Source organism: Triturus cristatus, chromosome 12 (assembly GCF_964204655.1).
Source record: "Triturus cristatus chromosome 12, aTriCri1.1, whole genome shotgun sequence".
Classification (NCBI taxonomy): Eukaryota; Metazoa; Chordata; class Amphibia; order Caudata; family Salamandridae; genus Triturus; species Triturus cristatus.
This window is the reverse complement of record NC_140595.1, coordinates 827,384,916-827,407,308: the sequence shown is the minus strand read 5'-3', so window position 1 is coordinate 827,407,308 and position 22,393 is coordinate 827,384,916. Positions and strand designations below refer to the sequence as shown.

General features: G+C 45.5%; 1 protein-coding gene across 2 annotated transcripts in view; it reads right to left on the bottom strand.

Annotated features, from left to right (window-relative positions):
* Positions 1–22,393, bottom strand: part of LOC146782995 (polyamine-transporting ATPase 13A3-like) — a 374,238-nt gene that overhangs the window by 246,485 nt on the left and 105,360 nt on the right. For both annotated transcript variants that reach the window (XM_085638060.1, XM_085638059.1), the window contains exons 4-6: positions 16,346–16,519; positions 15,099–15,281; positions 2,731–2,882 (exon numbers count right to left, since the gene is read on the bottom strand). In XM_085638060.1, coding sequence (XP_085494186.1) covers positions 2,731–2,882; positions 15,099–15,281; positions 16,346–16,519 — 509 coding nt within the window. The remainder of the gene's footprint in view (positions 1–2,730; positions 2,883–15,098; positions 15,282–16,345; positions 16,520–22,393) is intronic.

The window sequence follows — 22,393 nt, the reverse complement described above, 5'->3', positions numbered from 1 at the left end:
GAGTCATGTAAACAACGGATATCGGTGCAGCTCCCCACCATCACTTCTGGGGTGGAAAGAGTCCACCACTAGCACCACCTAGCTGCACGCTGAAGCACTGGTGTGAACGTTTCTGGAGCCAGCCTGGCACGTGGGGGACATTCTATAAGGGTTGAATCTGCAGTTAGAGATTATCCATCACCAAGAGCATTCATTTTGTTCTTTATTATCCCAAAGTGTGTTTCTTGTTTAAGAAAAGTATTCGCACTATATAGAGAAATTAGGTCTATACTTAAATGCTGCTTTCACGCTGTACAATAGTAAATTATAGAGCTGTAGTTCATTCTATTTTATACCTTGATCTTTTTTACAACGTACTTGTAGGAAATTGTGTTTTCTGCAGGGTCACCCCAGATTTGTCTTTTGCTAGGCCCTATATTTTTGCTGGCTATAGAACTCTGTGCACTTTACCCCAGCAAATTCGGGTGCTTACCCTTTCAACAAGGTGACGGTGGTAAAGCCCTAACTGGCATATTCGCCGTACCTACAAGTCCCTAGTATATGGTACCAAATGTGCCCAGGGCCTGCAAGTTTAATACAACTAGTGGACTGCAGCACCCATTGTGCCACCCACTACGGTGGCAATGCAAACATGTCTGCAGGCCTGCCATTTGCAGCCTGGCTGCTGCAGTCTTAAACAGCAAATTAGACCTGTAAAAATAACCTCATTTGGCAGGTGAAAACCTTCCTTTTAAATATTTATACGGCACCACTATTTAGGCCTTATTGGTCATTAGACAGGGTGCAAGGTATTTAAAAGTGGGACCTGTATGAATTTAATGCAGAGCATGTACTACAGTGAAAAGGCCCCAGAAGTTGTTGTCACTATAGCCAAGGCTGGCTGTTCCATAGAAAAACATTGGGTTACATTAGAACATTTAATAACCTTACTTTCCGTTAGGAAACATCTAAAAAATAATTTTAAAAACTATTTATTAATAGTTATTAAAAATCGAATTCAATGGGGAAGTCAGATATTCGATCAATATAAAGGGCAAGGTACTTTTAGAAAATTGCTCTTTTCGGATCTAAAACCTCTGGAGGTCAATTTGCATTTGCTCTCCCACTTCGGTCAGCCAGTAACTAGCTTCTGAATAGGTGTGAAATGCCTCCCACGAGCAAACAATAAGCTGACTTGAATGGACAGGTGACCACTCTGAACCTGGCAGAATATGCAGGGTCGAGCTGCGAGCATCCTTTTTCAGTTTACTGTGTCAAATCCTGCTTGACAGGTCTGCAATTGGGTTGCACTTCAATAAGGTCTCCCCTATCACAGGCAGCTGTTAGCAGACAGCTGGGCAGGGGCCTTCTTTTATCCCCTTAGCCAGGCAGATTCCAATCACACAGGTTCTTTTTGACATTACAATTTTAACTCCTGCTGCAGTGTCCAATTCTGCTTGAGAGGGCTACTACGGTTTTACATAAAACACATGGTACACACTTCAAGGGGGGCAGATCAAGATGTCAAAACGATTCTTGTAAATTCACCATCTGGTTGCTGGAAAACTTCAATTTGTTCTACCAGACTTTCATCTTGGAGTTTAATGGGGGTACAGAGACTGCTTCAAACTGGATTCTAGTGTTGAGAGGACACTAGGATTACCATAGTAGACTCCCAACACACACCCCTAGCCCTCAGAACACTCCTGGACCAGAGGAATATCAAAAGAGGACTGAATCTATTGTAAAAGTGGAAAAAGTGGGTAGAGTTGGCCCCAGGAACTTTTACCCCGTTGGTTAGGGCATGCCCAGGAGTCATTGCCACCCATTTCCTTATGCCAGGCATAAATGTGGCCCCTCCATGCACCCACTTCAGAACACTCCTGGGCCCGAGGAATATCAAGAGAGGACTGAGTCTGTCGTCTCCGACTGAAGATGAGCATTGAAAAGATTGGCCCTGCTCCCTCCTGTAGCCAGGACAAAGAAGTGGACTCCAAAGGTCATAAGGCGGGCATACTGCTAAAGCTACTGGGAGACAACAAGCTACAAGAGACCTTTGCCTGCAGCTGCCCAGCAGCATTTAGACCTGGATCGGACCCTGCTCTTTGGGGTCCTGGGAGCTCTAGAACTGTGCTCCTGGGGTGGATTGGGGCATAAAGGACTAATGCCAGAATGTAAATAAAATCTTTGACCAGGGCGAACCTATGCTCCGTCGCAGTCAGTGTCAAATTGCACCTAGCTCTCGGACTACCGCGACTATTGACGATTATGGACACTTTATGCTTCTTGGTGCTATTTAAGAATTCAAATCTCTGGTACCCCTTATTGGAATTTTGTCATTTTGTATATTTAAGTATTATTCTATTGTTCTAATTTCGCTTGGGATTTTGACTTGATTACTGCTTTGGTACGGCACAAAAACTTTACACATTGCTCTAAGTGAAGCCTGTCTGATCTGTGCCATAGCTACCAGGGGGTTGGGCTCCGGTTAATTGAGTGACTTTGAGGGTTTGCCCTAGGAAGGGTTGGGATTATTCCTCGAGGTGTGCAGTTACCCCGACCCAGATAATAATCCAATTTCTTACAGTACTCCCTTCTCTGCAGCCAAGTATTGCATAGAATTTAATTTTTATGACACAAAGTTACTGCCAGAGCTGAAGCTGTAACGGAAAGGGTGTTCACAAAACCCACAGGTCATCCTGCTTATAACTGCCAACATTACATTCTTGGCAGAGTGTAAAATAAACTTACCGATAGTCCTGTGTGGAGCGGGAAAGTCCAGCGCTGTGATGCTTGTGAATGGCAGAGCATGGCACCCCACTCTCCAGAGCCATTAACCGTTGGAAGGACTGAGTCTTGGGGTCCCAGAGATATTTCACATTGTGGTGGACGAAGTATCGAGTCTGTAACAAGCAAGAAACAAAACTATTGTATTACCAGTGGCTGCTCAGCAGAACTTTCTTAGGCATAAAAGTAAAAGATCCCCACATCCATTTTTGTTACCGTACCCTGTGACGGAGCAGGATCTCTGAAAGAGGGTTACTTGCAGGCTGATTGAAGTCCTCCTGCACAAAGGCGGCATTCACTTACGGTAATAGTTAGTCTGTACAATGTGTGGTGTAGCGTGGCTGACAGCGTTACACAGTGCAAATAAAAGTACTTTGCAGCTTTAAGACTAAAGTCAGGAACTTAGAAAGCAGAAGAGCAGAAACTAAGATCTCCCTTGTATCGCACCTGCGGGGTTCGACGACTCCCTGGAGGAGGAAAAATAGGACTTTTTTGGCACAAGTATGCAGAGATTAGGGTATCTTCATCTTAATTATGACCCAAACAAGGGGAATTTCACCTACTGAGTTTGAGACCCTCCAAATGCAATGCCTCCTTCACAAACGCGGGGAGCAATTGAACAAATGAAACCACGGATGATAGGCGGTGGATAACTTGACATTATTTACTTCGAAAAATTATCGATTACTATAAATATTGGCTTTAGGGTAATAAATAGTGCCTTGCTGGAGTAGGGATGGTTGTCTAAGTTGTGAATGTTGGAAAGAAAAACAAAAAAACAAAAAAAATCACAGAGGGTGTTATTACAAGTCAGAAGGAACAAAATTTTGCTCCGCCTAATTATTAGTGGTTAGATTTGTCCGCACCCAGATTTAACAGGTGCGGAAGAATCCGGCACGATTTTTGCAGCCAGAAAAAAAAGGTTGAAAAAAATCATATGAGATTGTGTCAGCCAAGTCTCAAGATGCTTTTTTGTTTCCAACAGAGGGAAGCATAGACTGCTACACATGCTAACATATATATATATTTTTTTTAAGTAAAAAAAAAAAATGTTTCCTTCCTTATTTTCCATTCCCACAACATCCAATGTATGTACTAGCCCCCACATACATTTACCCCCTGCTCAGAGCACATAGTAAACATATGCAGTAAAACTGTATGAAAAAGGGGATTCTGCATGGTCTCAAAAAATAATCAGACTGACACAGTAACTCCCCAGTCTATTGAATTGTAAAACTTATTACAAGGTACCGGGGTGATTCTACTTAACAGGAATGTTAAAATCAGTACAGTACCGTGCAACTCGTGTTTGGGCTAGAGTCTCTTTTCAATGTCATGCACCGAATGCGAACACAGTATTTTTGAACAGCAGAATGAATGAAGGTACATTGGGACAGGAAACTTGCTGCGGCATATCAATTCTAAAAAAGTATGTAAAAAAGTTGTGAAATCAAGTGAAGACGAGAGATCTATCATATTTTAGGGGGTGGGAAATGACAAGTCCTGAAGAAGGCTACAACCAAGACAAGCAGTGCTGGGATCTGCTCTTAAATAGGAAAAAATAAGTTGGATGGCCGCTCTGTTTCAGGGCCTCTGGGATCGACAGATTTTTAGCGTCAAAGGAACAGTCACATTCCTCAGCTTGTACATTTAAAAAGTTGTATTTAAACTTGACTTTTTGCTTAATGGAATTTCTTAATTTTTTTCTATTAGCTACTCCCAGTGCAATAAATGGAATTCGGAATTAAGCTAGCATTACTGAGAGCATATTCTATATAGCTCTATGATAGTCAAATTGCGCGGGTCCTATTTGCCTTTTAATAAGTAAGAAAATAACATTTTCATAAACTACCGAGACAATGCACTAGCTGGGATCCATTCTGTTTGACCAAGACATCCAGACAATGGAGAGTGCTGCACTGAAGGTGAAGACTTGAGAATCTTCCTGTGGCAGGTCCGGCACCCATCAGTGAATAGTCCAAGCTTGAATATCATGGGCCACCTGTAGCAGAAGAGCGACGTCTCCCACAGAGGCACTTCTTGGACACTCTCAAGGTAGACTCAAGTCCGAACTGTGCTGACCCGATGGAAAATCTCTGGCACTGGTAATGCTCTTTGTGATAGGGCTAGGAAAGCATTTAGGAGATCTCCACTCTCCCAGGCAAACTGGGGAAAAGTAACCATGTGGGATGAGTACATTAATAGGACAGACCAAGAACATAGAAAGCCACCTTGGGCAGATGGACACGAAGTGCCCAAAGCAAATCTCTTGAGCCTTCTCCAACAGCCAACTCCATGGAACGCCTTTCCCTCACCCCTCACTAGGGTTGTGCCCCTCCTGATGGTGGCAGTGGGGTTTGGCGCCCCCAGAAGGACCTCGGAAATCTTTCCAGTACGTGCTGTTGAAAGTCCCTTCTTGACGTTAGCGTGCGATTACTTTTCTTTGCAGCCTGCTTGGCTCTCAAAGCCTCGCAGGCCTAAAATTCTGGGAAGAACTTTCTTTAGAAGTTGTGTAGAAAACAGCGTTTAACTAAATAGCCAATGAGGGCCTCTGTTCTACACTTTGCTTGCACCTCATTGTAGCTCTTTGGATTATGGATCAGAAAGATGCAGAAAGAGCACATGTGCAAAAAAAGGCGAGCGCGTGTTACTAAAGAATATCCCGAACAGTATCATGAGGAAAACCCATCAATAACGTGTTTTTAGAGATTGGTTAATAACAAAGTTTAGCCCCTCTTGAAGAGCTGTAAGTAAAAATGTACCAGACAGGAAGCATGGACTATTGCGTGAGCCTTGCTGAAACATGAACTCATGACAACAGAAAAACAGGTGCACATTTACTCAACGTGTTGTTAGGACAAAAGCATGTTGAGGAGGCACAAGCAATTTCTCACCATCTTCTCCACTGAGCTGAGCCCTTTTTAAACTCAATTACCCACCATCCACCTTAAGATGTTTACTGTATGCTTCATCTCCGATTAAAGCATGTAAATCTATGAAACATCCAATACTGGTGCGGAAAAAGGTTACTTATTTATAACCTTAGTTCTCCAGGCTTGGTAACTATTATAGATTCTCATGTCACCCATCCACCTACCCCGTCCAGGCTCAACTATTCAGTAACACGCACAACTGTGCAATGAAATCTGAGGTATGGAAGCCTCAGGGAGAGTGGTGTTCTCCGAGATTGCGTTTGATTGGTTGAAGTTTGGTTATCTTGAAATGATGTGAACAGGTTAATTACATGACAATGTTAAAGCTTTTCAGGCTATGTTTAACATAGCGGTGCTGACAAGTTGTTCAGTAGGAGTCCCAGCTCGACGAAGAGGATAATTGCATGCGAATCAATGAAAGATTCAATACTTGAGAATCAATGATACACGTGCTCTGACTTCTGCAGCCGTGCCTTTATTTTATTTATTTGCGGGTTTATATAGCGCTGGAATCGACTCCAATGGAGTATCTCTGCGCTTTGGGTCGGGTTTTCAGCTGATCAATAGCAGACAGGGAGGGCTGGCCTAAATGTCATTCTTAAACAACAAAGTTTTAAGTTGTTTCCTGAATTTCAAATGTTCGGGACATAGTCTTAAAGTTAGCGGGAGACTATTCCACAATGTAGGTCCCACGACTGATAATGCTTTGCCACCATGTCTAGCCTTCTTGGCACGAGGCACTACCAACAAATGACCATTGCTGGATCTAAGGGTCCTGGTAGGGGTATAAGGAATAAATTTGTTTTCCAGGTACAGGGGACCTTGCCCATTTATGCTTTTGTGGATCAGGCAGCATATTTTAAACTTAATCCGTTGACGGATTGACAGCCAATGCAACTTTTCTAAAAGAGGTTTAGAAGCTGTTCTAGGTGGGGCATTAAGGACCAGTCGAGCTGCTGTATTTTGGATCACCTGTAGTTTGGCCAACACTCCCTCATTTGCTGAGAGGAGCAGGCCATTACAGTAATCCAGCCGACTTAGGACAAGAGCCTGCACCAAGGTCCTTCTGAAGGAATCCGGCAACAAAGGGAAAACCTTACGCAGCAGGCCAATAGTGTAAAAACATATACCTGTGATATAATTGGTATGCTGCTTTAACACTAAATCCTGGTCAAGACGTATCCCCAGATTTTTAACGACCTGCTTCGGTTCAAGAACCATACCCAGATCGGGGGGCCACCAATCGGGGGACCACAGTACCTTGGCTCCTCCAAACAACATAATCTCTGTTTTGCTGACATTGCATTGTAGGTAATTAGAGGACATCCCTTGTCCTACAGCCTTCATGCCTGCCGAGAAAGAGTTCTTAGTTTCCGTCGTGAGGGTTTTGAAGGGGAAGAGGAGCTGCGTGTCGTCAGCATAGGACACGGGAATAAAACCAAATTTGCGCATCACTCTTGCCAGGGGTGCCACATAGATGTTAAAGAGTGTAGGGCTCAGACAAGAGCCCTGTGGCACCCCTTTCGTAATTTCTACTTCCCCGGAACGGTAAGTACCCATGGTGACAGTCTGGGTACGGCCAGTAAGAAAGCTTCTCAGCCAGGCAAGGGCTTTGTTCTTAACTCCTATGTTCGACAACCGGTCAACAAGAATGTTATGTGACACGGTGTCGAACGCTGCTGACAAGTCAAGCAAAACTAAGATTACAGAGTAACCTTTATCTTGAAGCATATGTAGGTCGTCTACCACAGACAGAAGAGTAGACTCTGTGCTGTGTTTTGGCCTAAACCCAGATTGTGAATAGTCAAGGCCACCCATATCTTCAATGAAGCCGGACAAAAGTCTGTTGACATATTTTTCTGTCAGTTTCCCCAGAAAAGGGAGCAGTGAGATAGGTCTTAAATTGGCAAGTTCAGTCCAAGGGATAGTTGTATTTTTCCTGATGGGCCTTACCAGCGCACGCTTCCAGTCCTTGGGAACAGAGCCCGAGTCAAGAGATAGATTAACAAGCTTTTGAATTATGGGACCTAGTTGTCCAGAAAGGATAGGCATAAGTCTGGCGGGTATGATGTCATCCGGACTACCACTTTTTAACTGAGTCATCAGAGCTAATAAGTCTGAAGAGGAAATTGAGGGAAAGGTGTCTAAAAAGTGTACATTAGGCACATGTTCAGTATCACTAAAAACATGACAAGAGTCAGTAGTAGTAGTGGCATTGTTTGAGTTAACAATTTTCTCATAGATCCTGTCTATCTTATTAGAAAAAAAAGACGATATTTGGTCACAAAGCTGTTGAGATATTAGTTCAGAGCTTTCACAAGCAGCTGGCTTAACGAAAGACTGTAAAACCTGATAGAGAACCCTCGAGAAATTCTCTGCAGCAGCAATTTGTGATGCTATATGGGTTTTTCGTGCCCCACGAATGGCTTTATGATAAGTGGACAGAGAAGCCCAATATTGCTTCCTATCCTTCTCCTGATGTGAGGTTCTCCATTTTTTCTCCAGCTTCCTGGAGGCCCGTTTTAAAATTCTAAGATCATCAGAAAACCAGATCTCTTGTTTGTTGGCAGGCCGTGGTTTAAATTGTTTCAAAGGAGCAATAGTGTCTATCGTCCGCCTAGTGGCTAGATCAAATTTCCTTAAGGCACCATCAATTTCCTCTGAGACAATGTAGGAGGGTTCAATAAAGTTATCTTTAAAAGTCACTTCATTGACCTTATACCAAGGACGTCGTTTACAGGGAAGAGAGACTGGTCCATGACCAGTATATTTATGCTGAAAAGTATGGAATTCAATAACAAAATGATCAGTCCAACCAGTTTGAATAGGGGGTAGACATGAGACGATAGGATGATTTGCTAATATAAGGTCTAAAGTGTGTCCTGCCCGGTGTGTGGGCCCTGAGTTAACTTGTGTTAACCCCAGTAGCGAAAGATCTTGTAATACCGACTGGGCTTCTTTACAATTTTTTAATTCACTGTGTATGTTAAAATCTCCAAGTAAGATAAAATCTTTGTCATTGCTGATATATGGAGCCAGTGACTCAAGTAAAATGTTAGAAAAATTTGCACATGGGCCCGGGGGGCGATATACTAAGGCACCCATCTGTGTGGCTGTGCTTTTAAGGGAAGAGGAGGTTTTGAAAATTAATAGTTCAATTTCCGGTGTAGATAGCTCAGCTACCATAGTACAATCAATATCTTGTTTGTGGACAATAGCAATCCCTCCGCCTATTTTCGAGGGACGGTCTAGTCTAATTATTTTAAAACCCGAGGGAATAGCTAATGCAATTAATGGAGTTGAGCAAGGTTTCAACCATGTTTCCGTGAGGAAGCATAGATCCGGATTGCTAGTGGAAAATAAGTCCCATACCTCAGAAGTAGGTTTCGGTAGAGATCTTATATTACATAATATATTTTTCCTTCCTGTAGTGATATTAGTGATGTTCTTACCAGTGTTTACAGAGGGGTAATGAGCAGTTCTAGGCCTATGAGGATGGGCGTCCTGACTAACAATAGAGAACTGGGCTTGACAATGGCGGCAGGAAAAAGGCCCTTCCACTTCCACATTACCTCCTAGTCCACATGTCCGCGTAGGACTCACACCCAGTTGACGTAGCGTCCCACTGGAATAGGTGATCCTCGTTGTAGTGGTCGATGGTGGATTAATCGTGTGTGGCCCCATTGCCCCTTGCCCCGTCCTGTCGCGGACGGGCGCAGACGGGCTGGTCTTAGGCTAGTCTTTGGCGCCGTCGAGGGCGCCCCTCTGCGCGCAACCGCTGCGCGCTCGGGCCGACTGCTGGCTAAATAGTCTTTCGTTAGTGCTACTAGAGCGCTAACCGCTCGACTGCCTCAATGTTAGTAGGCGTGTCTGGCTCTCACCTGCCCCGCCCTCCGCTCAACGGTAGCCAATACCGAGTCGGACCGGGGCGGGCAGGCAGTAACACCGAGCACAGACCAGGCTTGAGCCCTGAAAGCCCCCGCAATCAGAGGACAAATTCAAGTAAGTAAAAGTTGAAGAGCGCTAGGTTAAACGAGCAGAAATTAAAACATTAAAATGTGTCATTAAAATTACAACATTAAAATGTATTTTTAAAAGAATACAGTGGATTCGCGTGCAAAATGCAAAAAGTGCTGGGTAAGACCAACGATTTACACAGGTCGAACAATTCTCTCGTAACAAATCTACCACTCTCTCCGATATTTGGTAATGACAGCTGAGGCCAGATACCAAGCGGATTGGGAAGACACTGCCACCGTCTTCCCCTACCGCGAAGAGCCCAGGCCTCCTCCCGCCTAAATAGTCTTTCGTTAGTGCTACTAGAGCGCTAACCGCTCGACTGCCTCAATGTTAGTAGGCGTGTCTGGCTCTCACCTGCCCCGCCCTCCGCTCAACGGTAGCCAATATCGAGTCGGACCGGGGCGGGCAGGCAGTAACACCGAGCACAGACCAGGCTTGAGCCCTGAAAGCCCCCGCAATCAGAGGACAAATTCAAGTAAGTAAAAGTTGAAGAGCGCTAGGTTAAACAAGCAGAAATTAAAACATTAAAATGTGTCATTAAAATTACAACATTAAAATGTATTTTTAAAAGAATACAGTGGATTTGCGTGCAAAATGCAAAAAGTGCTGGGTAAGACCAACGATTTACACAGGTCGAACAATTCTCTCGTAACAAATCTACCACTCTCTCCGATATTTGGTAATGACAGCTGAGGCCAGACGCCAAGCGGATTGGGAAGACACTGCCACCGTCTTCCCCTACCTTCCCCTTAACTTCATATCCAACAGCAATGGGAAAATGGAGGCCTTGGAGAAGATTAGTGATGGCGTTACATTGAAGCAAAATGTGATACTTGAACCTTTCCAATCTTCTAATTCTGTCACTCAAATCCTTTAGAAACCGACTCAACAGCTCCTCCTATTCCTAATTGTTTACTTTCACATATAACTTATTTATTACAGTCATTTGTTTCTTTAACATTCAGAACGACATCAACCTCACTAATTCATGTAATAGAATTTGGCTATCTTTACTAACACATTTAGTTCTTGAAGACTTTACTTAGTTTTTACATGCTCTGGTAAAATGGCCAATAATTCCTATATTATTGTACTTTCCTTTCAATGCAGGACACTTTATATGACACTAAAGTCTTGATGCTCTCACGCACGTAACAATCACATAATTTGCTCAATTTATCCATTCTTTTTTCCTTTAAAATTTCTTGAAGATTTCACTGCCACCTTAATTTTCCCCACACCGTCTCTAGGTGCCTCATTGCTACTGGCCCTTATAGTCATAGCAGTACAACCAAAGGCTTCAGCTCCCATCACAACAGCCAGCGTCCAACAAAGACACTTATCCATGCATTAATAGTCTCTTTGGTACAGCAGTAGTATAAGCATGCATCACAACCTCAAACAAGTGTCGTCATTATCTATGCTTTGCTTCCTTGGGAAAAACGTGTACTGGTTTATGTCAATACACTTTTAGTAAAAACAGTATGCATTGAACTCTAATACTATGAATAAAGAGGTATGCTGTTCCTAGGAGTGGTAGAGAGGAAGAAAGGGGAGTGGACGCAAAAGAGTAACAATAGTGAGTGTTATGGTGGGCAGACGGCCCAACAACATACATCTTTCTCGAGTGAGGCTGGGGTACCATTCTCTTCTGATGTACCAAATGAGGACATGATTGAAACCACAAATTCAGTCACCCCAAAATATGGCCTTGAGTTATTTCTATATTCCTAATTAATCATTAGCGATCTATAGGGAATTTAGAGTTCCATGGGATGCTGCATTAGAATATTGTAATCAACACAGGCCCTTTTACATTTGAAATAAGAAAGGATTCATAATAACGTTTAGCCTCCCTGGAGGTTTGTGTTGCTGAAGCAAACCGAATAAGGATAACCCCTACATTTGTTCCCTCACACTCCCCTTACGTCATGCCAAAATGGCGACAGCAGGAGTGCTCGTGCTCAAACAAAGCTGATGAATGAATATTAAGTGGGTTGTACAATGAAACTATACATTTTCCCAAAAGCAAACAATTTCATCCTACAAGGGTCAGAAGTATGTAGAATACAGTCCAAAATATATACATTTTTTAAGACCCTTATAGGTATGGCTGCTGCTTAAAAACTGAAGCTTTATCAAACAGTTTGCAGACCAATAATAAATAAAACCAAATAATTACTCTTTATAGCACTCGAGCTCCGACAAGAAGAGAGAGTAATGTCTACACAGGCATAGTTTGCAGTGTCTACATTCCCATTGGTTAGCCCCAATGTATTTATTTGTTTACATAGCGCTAGAATCGACCCCGAAGGGATATCTCTGCGCTTAAAGCGGACTGTGAGGGTATGTAGCAGTTCTAGCATATATCAGCAAGCGCAAAACAGGGTGGACTTAAGCAGCTTCCTGAATTGTAGGTGATCTAGACACTGTCTCAAAGACAAGGGGAGCTCGTTCCAATAACGGGGGCCGAGATGGGTAATCGCTCTTCCTCCTACTCTTGCTTTTCTCACCCGAGGCACCACCAGGAGATGTTTAGCACTCGAGCGGAGGGATCCTGATGGTACATAGGGCAAGAATTTCTCCGAGAGGTAGGATGGGGCCAGGTTCAACAGTGCAGCAGATTTTAAATTTGACCCGTTGGCGGATAGGGAGCCAGTGCAGATTCACGAGGAGAGGGCGGGAGGGGGTCCTGAAGGGGCATTAAGGACCAACCGTGATGCCGTGTTCTGAACTACCGGCAATCTGCTAAGTAAAGCATCATTAGCAGAAACCAGCAGGCCATTACAGTAGTCCAGGTGACTTAATACCAGCGCCTGGACTAAGGTTTTGCGGGTAGAGTCAGGAAGCAGAGGGGAGACTCGCCGAAGCATGCCTATTACATGAAAACATGAACCAGCTGTCTGAGCAACGTCAGATTGAGGGTTTGATCTAGGCGAATACCTAGGTTTTTAACTGTAAGCTTGGGGGCGGGATGGGGACCTAGGTCAGTCAGCCACCAATCTGGTGTCCATAGGAGGGGGGCCTCTCCGAAGAGCATTATCTCGGTCTTTCCCACATTACACTGGAGGAAGTTGTTCTTCATCCAACGTGATATGGCTCTCATCCCATTAGAGAAGGCCAGCTGCACCACCGATGTAAATTTGTTAAATGGGAAGAGTAACTGAGTATCATCGGCATACGATATGGGGATAAACCCATGTGCCCTCAGAAGGTTGGCCAAGGGAGCAACATAGGTGTTAAATAATGTAGGGCTCAAACATGAGCCCTGAGGTACTCCCTTGGTCAGTTCCATAGGGGCCGAACGATAAGGGCCTAGGTTGACAACCTGGGAGCGGTCCGACAGAAAGCTCCTCATCCCTAGTAAGGCTGATTTTCTTAGCCCAACCTCTTGATCAGAATACTGTGGGAAACTGTGTCGAACGCAGTGGATAGGTCCAACAGCACCAGAATCATAGAGTGGTCCTTACCTAGAGTCATCCTGATGTTATCTGTGACTACTAGTAGTGCTGACTCGGTGCTGTATTTGTGCCTAAAACCGGACTGGGAAGGATCTAAACATCCAGTCAGTTTGACATAGTTGGAAAGATGGGTGTTAACTTTTTTCCCCCATTAATTTGCGCAAAAATGGAAGAAGTGAGATGGGACGGAGGTTAGAAAGGTCTGTCCATGGAGTTTTAGTGTTCTTGCGGATTGGTCTAACCGGGGAAACTTTCCACTCCCGCGGTACATGACCCAGTGTTAGGGAAAGGTTGATGAGAAATTGTACCGAGGGGGACAAATGTTTTGCTAGAGATGGAATGCCTTTAGCTGGAATGAGGTCAGATGGGGACCCAGACTTTATCTTGTGGATCAGTGATTCAACCTCTACCAAAGTAATAGCGGGGAAGTTTTTAACAGCTGAGCGTCTGTCATATTCAGTTGGTCCAATGCCAAAGGGATCTGCAGCATATTTCCTGCTGCAGTAATTTTTCCATAGATAAGCTCTATCGTTTGTGAAAAGTATAGAGCAATATCATTACACTGCTGTTGGGAGGGGGCCTCTGAGCTTTCACATGCCTCGGGATTAATGAAGGACTGAAGAATTTGGTGCAGGATTTTTGAGGAGTTGCCGGCCTGGGTTAACTGAGATGTTATGTGGGTTTTCTGCGCTGTTTTTATGATAGCTGGACAGAGTGGAATAAAAGCGATCTCGGTCAGCCTCATTTTGAGAAGCACGCAGGATTCTCTCCAACTTTCTGCAGAATTGTTTCTGAACATGCAGATGAGTAGAGAACCAGACTGCCTGTGGGCGCTTGGAATGACTCAAGGAGGATTTCAGAGGTGCAATGCGATCAATGGCTAATAAGACAGCCAAATTGTATTTGGACAGTGCCTTCTCAATATTGTCCGATGCAGAGTTTTGAGGTCTCAAAAAAATAGTTGGAAAGTTTTCCGCAGAGACTTTCTGCCACTGCCTGCAAGAATAGAATGTAGCTGGTTTTGAACTTTTAGGGTCTGCGAGGTCCTGAATACAAAATTCAATAACTGAATGATCTGACCAGGTAAGTTGTTAGGGGGGTTCGCACTGAATCTTAGGCGAGTTCGAAAATATAATGTCCAGAGTATGACCAGCTACGTGAGTCGGGCCTTCATTAAGATGAGATAAGCCTAAGAGGGATAGGTCAGCTCAAAGAGTCTGAGCATCTAAGTTGGAAAAACACTCAATGTGGATATTGAAATCTCCTAACAGTAGGAAATTATTACATACATTCACATAAGGGGCTAATAATTCGACCAATTGTAGGGAGCAGTCTGCTAGGGGTCCTGGGGGCGATAAATTAACGCCCCTTTCCAGCTGACCTGCAGAGGAGAATCTATCCTAAAGACCAACATCTCCATAGTAGCCTCACTGCGTTGGTCTAGGACAGATACGGATTCCATCTTTATGCACAATGGCAATTCCACCCCCTGTCTTCATGGTTCTATCCAGTCTAACCATTTTGTACCACTCTGGTATGCCTAATGCAAAAGCAGGTACAGAGTGGGGCTGAAGCCAAGTTTAGGTAAAAAAGCCCAATTCAGGTTGAACTGAAGACACCAAGTCCCATACCTCAAGTGAGTGTTTGGGCAAGGAACGAATATTACACAACACATTTTTCCACCCCTTCCGTGGATTGTCCACAGAGGCGTTAATAGCCCGGTCAGGAGTTTTAAAATTCGCCTGGAATCGGCATACTCGGCACGAGAACGGACTCTCTGGACAAGGCCAGACATCAGTTTGACACGTAGGGGGTACCTTGCCCTGAAAATCAATGAGCTCTTGCCTGACTTCCTGTGCAGGGAGAGTTTAAGAGGACACAGAATGAGCTTGTGATGGGAATATGAAGGGCTGCTCACCTCTTTGAGCTCCACCGCAAGTGATTTCGACAGCAGGCCCTCCTCGCACTCCTGTTCCTCCTCCATCTCAGGGGACGCTGGGTGGGGTTCCTTCGTCTCTGTGGGCTGAGGAAAGCCCAGAGGGTCACATCCCGGGGCTGTCAGAGTGCGCACCCTCACACGGAACCAGGTCCGAAACTCATCCTGCAAGACAGAGACGACTGAATGGAGAGCTACACTCCAATGTTCAGGAGATATTTATACAGAAAAAATAGGTAAAAAAGGAACATTTCATATAAACTGCGACTGCATTGTTAATGGGATAGAGCCCACCCCTTCCTTCATCTCAGTCAGACTCAGATCTTTGTATATGGCCCAAGTAGATGAGTTCTTAAGACTTGTATACAGGAGCTACATTTTCCCTCTTTAGGCTTCAGCTCAGTAAGACAATCGTCAGAAAGAACAGTGCCAGGAGCGGGGTCCAGAGACTGCCCGACACCGACACTGTCCAGTGTCATAGTTTCAACTTTACTTAAACTTGACCAAACATCTGAAGAAATACATCCTACAATGACTCACTGCGGCGGACAAGAAAATTGCTAGCTCTCACGCACAGTACATAACTGCGTACACGAAACCATTAGGTGTCCCTGTAGCCAGTGACCAAATCTGTACAACCTGCGGAACGGATGAACCGCTAGCAGAGATCACACTGACCACCCGAACCACCGAGCCTTCTGCAGCCGCTTTCAATGCCATTCTCGGGCTATCAACCAAACATCACTAGATATATATATATATATATATATATATCTATATATATATATATATATATCTATATCTATATATATCTATATATATATATATATATATCTATATATATATATATCTATATATATATATATATATATATATATATATATATATATCTACTGGCGGTCGCCAGTAGATAGTTATAGTTAGGACCCTGTTTCCATAGGAAATCCGCAACATTCTATTTGGAATAACTTTGGCGCCGGTCGACGAATCCTCACGAAATTTTCAAAACTAATGGGGCGCTACCAAACATCACTAGCAGGGACATTTTCTTTCCCAGACACAAATCTGGATTTAGGTGTTTGAGATATATATATATGAGAGAGAGAGAGACACCAATTTCAGTAATAACATTGTGTGTGTGTGTGTGGCAGCAACCACTTGTATGGCAATTATCAGTATCTAATCCTAAAGGGACAACTTACAACACAGCCCCAACAAACCTATCTTACCGTGGTCCGTAGGAGCACCACCCAGGCATCTCTCAGCACAACCTTGCGGCATGTCCACTTCACGCTCCATCCCGGCAGCCAGTAGAGGAAGAGGAGGAGGAAACCACCAGAGCACAGTGTCCCCAGGCACACCAGGAAGATCTTCCAGCGACAGGGGCTGTATCCAGTGATTTCCTGGGGAAGCAGAGAGTGTGTTAGTGAACAGAAGATGCAGACGGTCTAACTTTACCCTCTCTGTGCAGCAAAGGCCTACCCTCCCCATGTACAGCGCTGCAAGCCTCTCATCTACCATTGTAGGACGTTCCTGCTCATTTAGAGCTCACTTAGCAATAAAGCTTTTAGTCTTCCACTATTTAGAAACAAAGTGATTCCTTTTAACACTCAGGTTGCCTAATTCAATGCGTTTTCCCAGTTGCACGAAAAATCCAGAGTGTGCAGCAGATTTTTTAGCAGTGATGTTAGAAACTAGATGTGTTAAATAACCTTCCGGACCCTTCCCTTGACAAGCGTAAGAAGAGATTTCCACACAGCTCTCGCCACAGAAAAAAAAGGCACCACAGATTAGCATAAGAGTATAAACAAGATATGCCTCTGGGTGTTTGGAGAGGATAGGTCCATATGGGCCAAACTCATTTTTTTTACAGGTTCTTTGGAGATCATCCGTTGAATGGATTTCATTGACCATGGGAACGCATTTTTAATCATTTAAAAAGCATAAAGCTTAAATTTAGATGTGTTTAAAATAGTCTGACTATGGCTCAAACACCTTGCATTGGCATCATTTCACACGTACAGAAAGTGTACCTTTACTTTACGTAAAGGAGCATTCTCCACATGCATCAAATCAAACAGTATTTATAGAGCGCGGTTGTCACATGTGAGGGTACCAGGCCCAAGGACCCTGCTGCGAAGGAGCATCAGTTGAACAGCCAGGTCTCGAGTCCTTTTCTGAATTCAGCAAAAAGGATGCTGCCCTTGGGTAAAGTGCGACCTTGTTTCAGACTTTCGCTGCAAGGTAGGAGAAGAAGCGTCCTCCACAGTTGCTACGGCGGTTACGAAGAGAAATGAGCGAGGGAGAGAGAGGCACAGTGCAGGTGTCTGGAGGGTTGGTGGAAGTTCAGGCAGTGGTCCATGGTGGTGAAGGGCTTTGTAGGCGTGGGTCAACATATGGAATTGACATCTCTTCTGGATAGGGAGCCAGTGGAGCCTGAGGTGAGGGGTGGTGTGGGTCCACTTGGGAAGGTTGAGGAGGAGTCCGGTCACTGCGTTCTGTATTGTCTGTGGTCTTTTCAAGAGGGGAGAGGTGATTCCTACATAGAGGGCATTACTATAGTCCAGCTGTATGGTGACGAGGGATTGAATGACAGTTCGTCAGGTGTCGACAGGGAGCCATTTGAAGACCTTAAGGAGCATGCAGAGGGTGAAAAAGCAGGCGGAGGGGACTGCGTTGATCTGGGTTCTCATGCTGAGTTTGCCGTCGAGGAGGATTCCAAGGTTACAGGCATGGTCGATCGGCGAATTTTCGTCATGTCTTTGTTAAGTTTGAGGCAGATTCTGGTGCGCCATTTCATTTGAAGTTGCTTCCAGTTTCATTTGGTGGTTCTCAGTTCTGTGGTATACCAGCTTACCTGTTTGGAAGATCTCTTGGGTTTGGTGGGTTGGACGGGGGCGGTTCTGTTGGAGCAATTATTGATCCATGTGGAGAAGTTCTTGCTTGCTTGTTCAAGGTTGGTTGTGGTGCAGGGGCAGGCAGTGTTGAAGGCATTAGACCACTGGCTCACCGATACTTCCCTTCAATTCCAGTGAGCAGTGCTGGGCTGCTTGGTGCAATGCCGTGGGTCCTGTGATGGTGAACTGCAAAATGGCGGTGCTGGAGCCATTGAGGTTGGTGGTGCTGGAGCATTCAGGTCGGAGGTGCTGGAGCGGTTGAGGTTGTCGAGGTGAAAATTGAGCTCACAGAGTAAAATGTAGCGTTTGGAGTCGATGGCGGGCGATGAAATCAGGAATGGGACTGCAGAAGCTGGGGTGAGGCCCAGGTGATCTGTAGGCGAGGGTGCCTCTGAAGGTAGTTTTTCCATCGGTGTAGAGTTAGAAGTTGAGGTGCTCCTTGAGCAGAGTGGTGTCGTCTGCGGCGGTGGTGCAGTAGATGGCAATTTCACCACTATTTGTTGATGCGGTTTTGGTATTCAATCTTGTAGTCGTCGGATGTTGCTGAGGCAATGTTGGGGATGAATGAGGGTTTGAGCCGGGTCTTGGTGAGGAAGATCACATCAGGGTGAGGGAGGTGATGGTGTCCAATATCTCAGTGGCATGCTTGCAGAGCGATTGTGCGTTGAGCAGGAGGCAGTGGGGATGTGTAGAAGCACTCCGGATCGGTGTGGTGGTTCTCTTTGGGAGCATGGGTGCTCTGGTGTTGCAGGTGATACAACAGTTTGGTATGAAAAAGATCCTGCTGTTACCTGAGAGGAGGTGTGTTAGAATCCGGGGTCTCTGGTTGGCGCAGGTATGCACTTGCGACAAGCAGGGACCCTTTTCATCTAAGTCAGGGCAAAGGATCACCTCTTTAAAAATAACCCCTGCTCACCCTCTAGGTAACGTGGCGCGAGCAGTCAGGCTAGATTTCCAGAGGGCATAAGGTTAAGCGTTCAAGTTGTCCCACACAATAATCACCACCCCACCACACAAAGACACAAGGATGTATTTATCCAAAATATAACTCTTTATATAAAAGGTTTTCTTTCAGGCCGGTTGCATAAATACAGTTCTCTTAGCGAATCTCAATCCAGTTACTTTCAAATGCTTAAGGGCAGTCCACAGGTTCCAAAATGGCACAGTTCTACTTGAAATAAGTTCTTGGGGTCTTCTACGCCCTTCGTAGCGCCTTTGTGATGCTCTGGGCAAGGTTTTTGCAGTACCTTGCCGTTTCCCACGCTTCTCGCATGAGCCGGAGTACGCTTGCCGAGTCTCACGCTTCTCGCGTGAGCACCGGCAATGTTTTTCAATGTAGTACGGCTCAAACAGTACGGCGCGAACCCAGAGTCTTCAAAAGCAGTACGGGGCAACAGTACGGTGCGAACTCAGTCACAGGGAAGTACTCTTCAAGCACAATTATTTCAGCTGGCAGTACGGTTCGAACTCAGTCACAAGGAAGTACGCTTTCAGCTTGCAATCAATACGGTTCAAACGGACGAACCAGGCCTCAAAGCTTTAGAGATAGGTACGGTCCGTACGAAGGCAAGTACGGGCCATACTTTTCACGCGCTGGCACAATGCCTTGCAGATTTCACGGGGAAGGTTCGTGGCGGCCTCGCGGTCCAGTCCAGGGGTGTCCCACGTCGCGCTGGTGTCCCCAGTGTCCAGGGGACGGTGGAGCTTCGTGGGGCGCTCGGGCAGGATGCAGGTTGCCACGAAGGGGGGCAGAAGCAGGAGGGCAGCCTCGGGGTGAGATCACAGCGCCGCGCGCTGTTAGCTTCTGCCGGGGACACGAACCAGGGCACTTTAGTCCTTTGCAGAAGCCTCTACAACCCGGCAGGGGTCACAGGGGCTCGGCGCTCAGGCACGGAGATCTCCACCTTACTTTGCGAGCTACGGCTCGAGGGGGCAGCTGTTCACGGGGCTCGGGCTGTCAGGCCTTTACGTTGTTTGCAGCCACGCCAGCAGCAGAAGTCGCGTTGCTCAGGGAAATCAGGGGATGCACAGGTTCTCCGGGGTCAGCTTGCTGAATCACTTCCAGGCACTTCTCTTCTTTCAGGATGGTAGCGCCCACTGTTCCTGGGGCGCAGGTCAGGGGGCAAGTTCACACGCAAGCCCTTGGAGATTGTTTGTAAAAGCACAAGTTGAATTAAAGTCTTTTTCTTCAGGCTTTCCTTCTCCTTCCAGCAGACAGGCACCCACTGCAGGCCAGTCTCTCAGGCAGACAGTATTCCTCCTTCAGCTTCTCCAGGTCCTTCTCCTTCAGGCAGAGTTTCTTCTTGGTGCAAACAGGATCGGATTTCTTAGGAGCCAGGCTCCTACTTTTATAGCACAATTATTTTGTTCTTTAGCGCCAGGGGGCCTGGGCCTGGCTCAGTCCAGTTTTTGGAGCACTTTGTTGTGGTGACTCTGCGCTTTCCTTTCAGCAGCAGGGCAGAGACATCAGCCGCTCCACAGGGGGCGGCGCCGGCTTTGTGCTGGCAGAGCACAGGTCTATTCAGAGTCAAAGGTGTACTCCTCCCACCCATCCTGGTGTAATCTCTCTACCCACCACCTGGCAGCCAACCTGTCTCTGGGGATTCCCCAACCCTGCTCCTTACTGTTGCTAGGCAGAACACACACACACACAGCAGAGGCGGACTGAATGGCCAGGTCAGTAAATACTAACTTTCTAAAAGTAGTATTTACAAACACAGGATATTAAAATAAACTTTACTAAAAGAAGTATTTTATTATTCTGAGTTCAGGCATACTAAACATAATTTTCTACCATGCTCTCTGAGTCCACTGGGATTACAGGGTGTAGTAATTCCAGCAGCCCATTCTGGCCTATGGAGAGCAGGTAGCCTTCAATAGTGAAAAACGAAAATGGCTGTAATTCACTATTAAGACATGCCACACACATCTGGGCATGTCCTACCTTATGCCTACAATGCACCCTGCCCTTGGGCCTACCAGAGGGGTGACTAAAATGTAGTTAAGGGAAGGTTTAGGGACTGGCAAGTGGGTGCACTTGCGCAGTCAGCGCGACAGTACCAGACCGCGCGCAGGTGCTGCAGTGGCAGACCTTAGACACATTTTACTAGGCCGCTTCTGTGGGTGGCACAACCAGTGCTGCAAGCCCACCAGCGGTATTTGTATTTACAAGCCCTGGCACTCCTGGTGCACTTTACTAGGGGCTGACAGTAAACCAAATGAACCAATCAGGGACACCAATCAATGTATACATTTTACCATATGGAGAGCATATGCACCTTAGCACTGATCAGCGGTGGTAAGGTGCCCAGAGTCATAAATAAGCCAACACCAGGTCAGAAAAAATACCGGAGGAAGGCAAAAAGTTTAGGGATGACCCTTCAAAAAGGGCCAGGTCCAACAAGGTGCGTGAGTTGTTGCGGGGGCAGGAGTCCAGTGTTTGGAGTTCGGCTGTGGTATATCTCAAGGTCGTGGGTGGGCCAGGGTTGCGGACATTGGGCGCGGACAGGTACAGACGGGCTGGCCTTTGGCACAGCCGCGCTGCGGCCCCCATTAAGTAGGTCCTGGGAGGGGTGCTGGATGGCAGCAGCAAAAAAACGGCAGGCAAAGAGCGCGTGGTGCGTCAGGCCAGTTCTGAGAAAAAGCAGTGGTTCAATGCAAACAACGGAGATACAGGAGCTTATAATTAACAACAGTGAGGGAGGCTCCAACACAGCAACAGTGGTAAAAATGCATCTATAGAAAGTTTAAAAAAGGGGATAACCGCAGAGGCAAAATACAAAACAAATAAACGCATTAACTGTGGCAGGAGCGGCAACGAATAGGGTGCGGTCTGCAGAGTCCGGTAGGCCTGCTGATCTGCAGCGAGGGGAGAGCTGACTCAGGGACCTGCTCCTGCTCCATGCATCTGTCACTGTGTGTGCTTTTCCTTGTTCAGGGTGTGGTTTATTTAATAAATAGTAGTTGCATTAATGTGTGTTCCTCAAAGGAAGCCACGTCCAGGATGTTCCTATATGTTGCTGTTATCTAGGCTTGAACGAAAGAGCCTTTTATTCACTGAATGTGTTAGTTTGTTAAATTTCATAAATGCACTGCCATCACTTTCATTTCCTATGCACACCTCTTTAATAATATGCAGCAAAACAAGTTTTTAGCAGTTGCATCTTATTGCATCTATCTTGTGCATTTCAAAAGTGGCTGGTTCAATTAATGTATCTTTGTTAATCCAGCCCTACTAGGTCATCTCACCATACTGAGGGCTTAGCTTTCCTGTCTAAAACCCTATAAAAAAGTGATTGTTTGCTGATATGCGCCAGTCATTTTAGCGCCCGCTTTGGAGGCGGACTAGGTTAGTCCTCTCGCTTACCTAGGTTTTAGTTC